The 8,871-nt window shown below is 39.1% G+C and overlaps 1 protein-coding gene across 1 annotated transcript; it reads left to right on the top strand.

Annotated features, from left to right (window-relative positions):
- The first annotated feature begins 3,751 nt into the window (after positions 1-3,751).
- On the top strand, positions 3,752-7,823 carry LOC146600623 (dehydrogenase/reductase SDR family member 9-like). Its single transcript, XM_085323514.1, has 4 exons — positions 3,752-4,080; positions 5,422-5,680; positions 6,675-6,838; positions 7,595-7,823. The coding sequence occupies exons 1-4, from the start codon at positions 3,762-3,764 to the stop codon at positions 7,819-7,821; spliced, it is 969 nt and encodes a 322-aa protein (XP_085179640.1). The 5' UTR covers positions 3,752-3,761; the 3' UTR covers positions 7,822-7,823.
- Positions 7,824-8,871: the final 1,048 nt, after the last annotated feature.

Below are 8,871 nucleotides of genomic sequence, written 5' to 3'. Positions count from 1 at the left end.
ATGTATCTTAAAGTAATAGGCATTCGCATTAAAGTAGATACAGTTTGCAGCTTGAATTATTGAGTAGATGACTTATCTGATTTTGGAGTGTCAGTTGTTAAACTTTTTATAAATGTCATTTGAAAAAAAATTATTGCAGTAATAAAAGTAYTTAGAGGAATCAAACAACAAACCTAGGCTGGAAGGGAACTGATTCTTCTGTAGGACTCTGACCATGGYCAGAGACTGGAGAAGTGGGAAGCTGCGTGAAAGGTCAGCACAAACACACAGTTGGTCAAGTTGGCAGGTATCCACATTCATTCTTTCATTGGCACCACAGCAAAATATAAACATTACTTAATATTCACCTTGTAAAACACAAAATAAAATTTACAGTGAGATTGCCAATTTGGGATTTTTACCAGTACAAAAATAAAATTACATCAGTCCCGTGGTAATGTATAACATTACCTCCTTCCTTTGACTTTTGAAAAAGTTACTGCATTTCCAAAGATGATCTTCAGCAATTGTTCTACATAGAAACATTATTTTTCCAACTAAGAGGAGGGCAAGACTTTCTCTTTTGATGGTTTGATTTTATCATTTTTGCTGCAAAGTCATTTGTTGATAAGAATTTCCCTTTTTGCAATCTAACTACATTTCTTCATACTGAAACGGAGAATAAGCTAATACTTTCCTTATACTGAAATAAATAAAATACCTCTGAGTACAATGTTTCTGTGAATGTGATTTTCTGTAGTTATGGAAAGTATAAGAGTCCAAGTTAGAGACTGTCAGGAGTGGATATCTCAGGTTGGGAGGCTAGCACAGAAAGACACTATACCAAAAAAAAAAAAAAAAAAAAAAAAAAAAAAAAAAAAAAAAAAGCCTAGAGCTGCTCTGACAAGGAAGCTGCAGGCAGACAACAAGGGAATTACCACTCTACTTGCCTGGTTTCTATAGTTACTCTCTCAACATCTGTTCTCAAACAGTACCAGAAACAGGATGCTTGCCTAGATATCCCTTTGATCTGATTCAGGTCTGACAGCTGTTAGGACTTTTCTCCTCTCCCATTTCAAATGTTTATGCAAATAAAAATAGTAGATATGGGCCCAATGTTAAAAAAAATAACATGCAAATTTTAATGAAAACACTGATCTTTGATATCAGAATTAAGTGACTCAAAATGTTGAGAGGGAAAAAAAAAGTAGTATTTCAAACAGACCTCTCTGAGGCTGCCCATCTCATCATTTGGGCATCCAATTACCCTTAATTACCTCAGTTGTTCTTGTTAGAAGACAGTGCCATACAAGGCTGCCTTGTCTTAGAGACCTCCATGTTGTTGACCAGTTCTGAATGTTGCCAGTCAAAAACCTTTTTGGCTTTTGACCAAGTATCCCTTATTGCTCTGCCTGATGAAAACTAGAGAAAAAACATGATTTTTGTTCATTAGTCTTTTGTTTTCATTCTTTTTTGGTTTATAGCATCAAAAAAAAAAAAAATCCAAAACAAAACATCCCCCCTCCCTCCCCAAACAACAAAACCCCATGGAGGTAGACTCTTTCTTTACACTGCAAAGTTATGCCTACTGAGGGCAGGCTCTGGTATTTCTAACTATTTCTAGATATCTACAGTGGTGTAAAGTCCCCACTAGGCCATTAATTAATGACCACAGGGACTGGAGGCTAACCCTAAACAGCACTCCTAATTGTTCAAGTCCATGTTTGTAGACATGCCTGTTACTGTAGCAAAGATAGGAGGTGCSGTAGTCTAGTGTAAGACTTTTTTGAGTCTATTTCACTTCTGTAAATTTTTTGACAAGATTACAGACCAGGCCAATTTATACCCTGTTTTGTTTATGTYAATTTACTGATTATTTAGTTAATATCTACTTTATATCTGAAGCAGCACTTGAYGGAGTGCATGCTGTCTCTTCTTTCTCTGGGTGGTCTCCTTCCAGTTCTCCTCCCCTAGGCCCCATGGGCTTGCCCCAGCAGGCAGGGCTCTGCCAGGGCTTAGCAGAGGAGCCCTGGCTGCACCTGGGGGTTGACAGTGCTGGCTGAGGTGAGAGAGGAGTGGCAGAGAAATACCACCTCCATGCCCAAGGATGAAGGCTAGTAGGCCTACCAGAGCCCTTCCATGGAGCAAACTTGTCCCTTTGGCTTTGAGAAATAGTTGTCAGGGCCTCATGGCAACCTCATAACAGCAAAAGAGGGTGCAGGCAAAGTAAAGTTGGACTTCATACTAATGCTTTTCTCCTGCGTGTATTCCACAGGAATATAGGAACTCCAAACAGAGGAAAGAATACTATAAAGAGAATGGATTGTTTTCCTAAAGTTATTAAAATAATGATCACACAAGGTGCTGGGTTTGTTATGCATGCACACAGATACATGAATGTTCCCTTTTGTTAACAAAGGAACTGTGAAATACTACACAGGGAGAGCAGTTACCTAGTTACTTCATCATACTTTCTTCAAGATTGATGCTGCAGAGGAAGTTAAGCAACGAAAAATAGCATGTCTATATTGAAACTTCYGCAACATCATGTGCGACTTCCAGACAAGAAACTGCATTTACAGCCACCATACATACTCATGTAAGCAAGCAACACAAGCAGCCATGGGACTTGCAATAAAAGTGAGGTGTATTTAACCTCATGTATCAGAGCAGAAAGCAGTTTTACATGCAGAAAATCGAAGTAGTGTTCCTTTCCTATTATGATGCGAGCAGCATGACAAATGTTTGCTATTTGCTTTTAAATTGTGTTTGGACAGGAAAAACTAGGCTGTAGTAAATGTAACTTCARTGGCTTCTTGCCCTGCAGAAATAGTCTATAAGCAATTTCTTAAGAAAAAAAAAGAATAAGAAAAATCTGTATTACTTTGTGTTACTTTACACTTATTTAGAAGTTTTGAGTCAATTGCATCAAGTTTCTTGTTTTCTGGGCCATGGGCATTTATGAAGTACAACTGAAATTTTTTTCTTAAAGAAGTAACAATTGATGTTGGATAGAATTCTTATTAAGTTCACTATTATGTCAACTGCAGGATAATCCCCGATATGTAGGTGCTTCCCACCCACATTTTGCAGTATTGAAGTYGTCACACTGCCTGACATTTACCCTGGCAGGGGAAGTGCTCCAACCTGCACCTTCCTGCCCACRCTCAGGGACAGCTATGTTGATGGAAATTTATTTCTTGAGAGACAAAGTGGTAGTACTGTTACCTTCTTTCTTGAGAGTCTGGCACAGAGAGCCAAGGCTTTTAGTGAAATTAAGTATATTATTTTTCCTACCTAACTCTGCTTAAAAACCCATAGTAAAGAGAAAGGTTCCAGCTCATGCTGATCTTGAATGACCTGCTGCTGCTAGCTGTCCCAGTCATACTCTCCAATTTTCTAGGAACAGATACTGTGTTCAGACATTTCAGCTGATTTCCCTGCAGGCCTCTGCAAGTATTTCATCTTCGCTACTCTTCTCCAGACAGTATTTGTCAGATATGTACCACAGGAGCTGAGGCTGTAAACTGGCAGCAGTAACCTAAGATGCATTATTCTATGTAACTGTACTGCARTATAGCCCAAGTTCTCATTTCTGCTCAAGCAAGAATTATTTTTCTGCTGTTTTAGCAGGAGGCAACTTCTCTGAACTGTGCTTGCTCCTCTCAATAGTTGTGGTTAGCAAATTCTTTAAGGAGAGAGAGAAAAAAAAAGARACCCTTTTAAAACTAGCAGTTCTTCTTTTTGTTTCAGGAGAAAGCATCCAGAAGACTTCTGTAAAAATGCTTTTCTACATATTAATCTTTCTTGGCATTGTTTCTCTGTGGTGGCACTGGAAGGCAAGAAATGAGCTAAAGGTTACAAATCTCACTGGCAAATATATATTCATCACTGGATGTGACACAGGCTTTGGAAATCTGGCAGCGAAGACTTTTGATAAAAAGGGATTTCGTGTTTTTGCTGGTTGTCTAACTGAAACAGGAGCCAGAGAGCTAGCAGCTGTGACCTCCAAACAGCTTCAGACAGTGCTGCTGGATGTGAGAGATTCAGACAATGTTAAGAAAGTGGCTGCACAGATCAAAACTGAAGTTCGGTCTGAAGGTTAGTTCCAGGATATCAGACAATAGCAACAACAAAAAAACCCSAAACCCAACAACCCCACCTCTATACACTTCCCAGGCTACATTACCAGGGCAGGGAACAAATAAAATAATTTCTGCCCAATAGGATTAAACAATTATTATTTTAAAAATTGAGCACATGTATGACAAACAATCATGTCACAACCAAAAAAAAATATAGCTGGAACTTTAGTGAGTAACTCTAACTAATTCAAAATGTTGCTTGAAGACCATCKGAAAAAAAAAAGGAATATCCCTTACTCTTGATCCAACAAGCTATGCAAGACAAAATACTGCAACTGATGGCAATTGATTTCAGTAGGACCRGTATTGCCATAGAGTTTACAAGGATACAAGACTCTATGGGCTGGATCCCGTTAACTTGGAGCATTAAATCTAGTCTATTATGATGTGCCATGGTATCAATTATACTTAACACTGAATTCCAATTTCCATTTGACAGTTTCTCTCTTTGTAAAAATGCTTATAAGCTTGTTTGGATTGCTTTTACTTGAAACTGTGCTTGGTTTCAGGTCAAAAATACCCCCACCCATGAAAAAACATGAATAAAGTCAGATCAGCAAACATATTCATTCACACAGCTCAAACAACTGATGGAAGAAAAGAGCTGGTTTTAAGCTTGCTTATCTTCCTTCCCACTTCTGAGGGTTCAGAAATGTTTATCAAATGGATTTAGTATTTTTCCCCTGCYCCCACCTCATTTGTTGAGCTGGATGATCATTAAAAATATCTACACAGATAATATAAATAATAAATAGCTTCTTAYTATTTCCACTTGAGTGATGTCATTTAGTGTAAGATATAAGCTCTTCACCACAACAGAAATGCTGGGGTGGGGCGGGGGGGGGGGGAATAACAGATGAAGCTTTCTTTTTAAAGGTCTGAAAATGCTTTTTAAAAAATTGTTCGTTTTTAAAAGAGAAGGCAGAGTTCAGTTTTGTTAACTAGATCTGTTCTGGTCCTGAAGCAGATGACCTTTCTGTTTGTATTTAAAAATAAAAAAATAAAAATAAAAAACCAGACTTGTAAATAGACGAGGTCTATTCCCTGCACAGTTCCTGTCCACCCACGTAACTGCCGTTCCCTTAGCCCTGCAGAGATTGTTAAGGATGATAAAGAACATGGTGATAAAATTCAGACACTGAGAATAAAGCTGTGTGCTGCAGTACATTCTCAAGCAATTCCCCTGTGAATCTTGGTAGCCCACTCGGTCCCTCACCCATTCTCCATGAAGTCTCACTCAGTTCAGGCATACCAGGTGAAAATTCGCTTCCTAATTTTCTTCTTTGTTTCCCTGCAGGTCTCTGGGGACTTATCAATAATGCTGGGATCACTGGGCTATTAGCTCCTACAGACTGGTTGGATATTCAGCACTTCAGAGATCCAATTGAAGTTAATTTAATTGGACTCATAAATGTTACAATAAATATGCTTCCCTTGATAAAGAAAGCAAAGGGAAGGGTAGTAAATGTATCCAGCATTGGAGGTCGCCTAGCATTCAGTGGTGGAGGCTATTTCCCTTCAAAGTTCGGGGTAGAAGCATTTAATGACAGCTTAAGGTACAACTCTCACTGTGAGGAAAGATCGCTTCCCTAGCCCCCAAGGCTAACAGGCTAACATTAGCAGAGCCAGAATCAGAGCTGATTTACAAGCCAGCAGTTAGGATGGATTTGAAGAACACTATTAACAAATTCTTTTTAAGAGTGCCTTTGCTCAGCATACATTATGCCACTTTTGAAGACTCAGATAGCAGGCCTGCTGGGCACACAGAGTGTCCCAAAGTGTTATCGTGGCATAGCTAGTGCTCTGTAAATTCATAACTAACCTCACTGTTCTCAGGGGCCTAATGCAGAGGCAGCTCAGGTCAAGGAAACTGAGCACCTAGAAACTGTCAGCCCAAGTCCATCCAAAAAAATACATACTACGAGTTACTGTATGATATTAACTTTAGTTTAAGCTCTGTTTTCAAGTCTCATCTCTTACTTACACTGATCGTTAGAGAGATCTAGCGAACACAGCAGTCTAACCCAGGGGACCACCATGGCTCCCTCCGGTAACACAGGGAGCAATCTGTGCGTCTAAATACAGAGCGCCATTTGAGACAGCAGAAGGTATGTGAGGCACTTGCACATGGCTGACAGAAATCATACAGGGCTAGAAAAGAACTGCAATGACATGGAGTACCAGCTGGAGGCCAAGTGGGATCCACTAAGACACATGAAATAGCTCTAGATACTTCCATTCAGGCAGCCAGTCTCACAGACAAATCCAATAATTAACAAGCTACTGAAAGGCAAGCTAGGATATGAAATAAAATAYGCCAGCTATCGCACAGTCACTGCCCATGCATGTGCTCACCCTGCAGAAAAGACAAGATAGCTCATGCCTCTCTCACTTGGGATAACAGACAGACTGAAAGTTCACATGCTTGCTCATCCCCTAGTATGTATGTGCTGGTGTGCCATGTAAAGACAGAAATAAAGGCAGTAGTATAGGAGAAACARTACTAATTAGAGTATCTAATGTGATGAAATCTTTGGGTTATCTTTGCAGGAGAGATATGAAAGCTTTTGGAGTTAAGGTTTCTTGCATTGAACCCGGACTGTTCAGAACAGCATTATCAAATCCAGCAAAGACTATGAAAGAAAAGGAGGTTATCTGGAATCAGCTTCCTCTCAGTATTAAAAAGCAATATGGAAATGAGTATTTGCAGAAAGGTAAGGCAATTTCCAGCCATTTTAAAAGACCAAAACATTTCTTGCTGAAAAAAAGACTTGAAAAATAGCATCATGTCTTCTGTCATTCTGAGTTTTTTTTTTTTTTTAAGAAATACTGTGGTGTAAAGCGTTATGCTTCAAATGCTTCTGCATGATTACAATATGCCGATCCACACAGAAGGAAAGAATTGTTATTTTATACTCGTGAAACTTTATTCAAATCTCAGTTAAAGATCAATTATTCGTGCTGCCATGTGGCTTTTGAGCAAACTTACAAGCAGAAATACTTTTATCTGATGATGCCAGTCTGGACCAATATGGTGTGCTTTTCTGTCATTATCTTGTATTTATTTGATAACCATATAGGGATAAACTCCCTTTGTTTCTACTAGCCCCAGTAGGGATGAGGCCATTAGGAATTGTGCCTATATATCTGCTTCCCTCTGCATCTGACATATTTACATTTATTTTGAGCAATTGCCAAGGCTAATTACCTGTCCTGAGACAATACAGGCCTGGCTTTGCCATGACTATTCCACAACTAAGAGTAACTAGATTGTTCTTGGGGTAAAAATACATCAGAAGGACTTTATGGACGGGGGACTCAATCCTCAGAAACTGCTAGGAATTCTTGGCTAAGGAGAAACAAGAAATACCAATGCCTTTGTGAAATGGCACGAGTAAGTGTGGAGAGAGGAGTTAAGTGTCCTTGGTGTCACTAAACAATCCTTTTTTTTTTTTTTTTTTTTTTTACAGATGCAGCAAAGAAAGAAAAGATGTCCAAGATCTGTCTAAATAGAGACATTTCACTGGTTGTTCAGTGTATGGAACATGCCCTAACGAGCCTCCATCCACGCACCCATTACATTGTTGGGAGGGATGCTAAGGTTTTTTGGAATCCCCTTTCAAAAATGCCCGCAGCTGTACAAGACTTCTTACTTCTGAGAAACAGAGCAGAGCTTGCAGCCTCACATGCAGAGTAAAGTCTCTGCCAATATAATTCCAGATGATAATCCTAGTCCTCATCCAAAAGGAGACTGATTCTATAAGATCTGACATTATTTCAACATGATCCCACTGTACTTGAAATACATTTATGTAAAGGAATGAAGGTGTAGAAAAATAGATATATGTATTTGTACAATATCTGCTACTATTAAAAAAGCCTTCCTTGTTTCATTATTTTGCTTTATCCCTAAAATGTAAACCAGAAAGAACAAAATCATTATTAAACTTTCAGAAATTGCTGTGACTTTTCAGTTCCTCCAATTTTGGGGTGCTCAGTTTGAGAACCATTAAAGGCTTTAGTTTTCAAAGGTCCATAAGTCACTCAAGTATTCCAGGAAACCAGGGAATGTGGCTTTAAGTCCTCAAAAGCAGGAAGAGAAAAACACTTTTCTCAGGCAGAGGAAGGACATGGAAACAGGCTTCTGCTGAACTCTTGCAATATAAACTAGCAAGGAGGGCAAAAAATCCTCTTCCTGGGGCTATTTTCTTTAGTAGAGTCACTGATATTCAATTTTGAAACCAAGGAAACTTCCCTAGATGCAGTCCTAACTGGAGAAGGTGCAAAATAAAGTGCCTCCATCCTAGAGATGGCTGAGATTCACACTACTTTCCACCCACATTGTTTTATGGGGGCAGGTCTCTGCTCAGCATGCTAAAATCTTGTAGATCCACCTCTACTTCTGCATGCTAAATGATCCATTGCTTCAATGTTAGATTGTGGATCCCAGTCAAGATAACACTTGCCCAATACCTGCCATTTAGGTACCAAAGAGCTAAGAGGTTTTTCTGTTTTGTTTGTTTGTTTGCTTTTTAAATCTGAATCTGCAAGACTTTGTGTATGGAAGTTATTTCTTGGCATAACAAGAATAGCCTTGTTTTTGTGAGTGMTGAGTAATTCCTGCAGGGAGGCTCTATTTCTTGTTAAATTCCTGACAGAAATGCCTTCTAAGATCTAGTTCCATTAGAATTAATCATGACCGAGTGCTTGAGAACTGCAGAGACCTCCATGTCAGGCCTGAAACTGC

The sequence above is a fragment of the Rhea americana genome, unplaced genomic scaffold, assembly GCF_003343005.1.
Source record: "Rhea americana isolate MKP2758 unplaced genomic scaffold, rheAme1 scaffold_12, whole genome shotgun sequence".
In the NCBI taxonomy this organism is placed as follows: domain Eukaryota; kingdom Metazoa; phylum Chordata; class Aves; order Rheiformes; family Rheidae; genus Rhea; species Rhea americana.
This window is presented reverse-complemented; position numbering and strand designations above follow the sequence as displayed.

Coding starts and splice junctions, on each gene's coding strand:
- LOC146600623 (XM_085323514.1), top strand. CDS start 3,762: ATGCTTTTCTACATATTAATCTTTCTTGGCATTGTTTCTCTGTGGTGG. Junction 4,081..5,421: donor AACTGAAGTTCGGTCTGAAG/GTTAGTTCCAGG, acceptor GTTTCCCTGCAG/GTCTCTGGGGACTTATCAAT. Junction 6,839..7,594: donor AAATGAGTATTTGCAGAAAG/GTAAGGCAATTT, acceptor TTTTTTTTACAG/ATGCAGCAAAGAAAGAAAAG.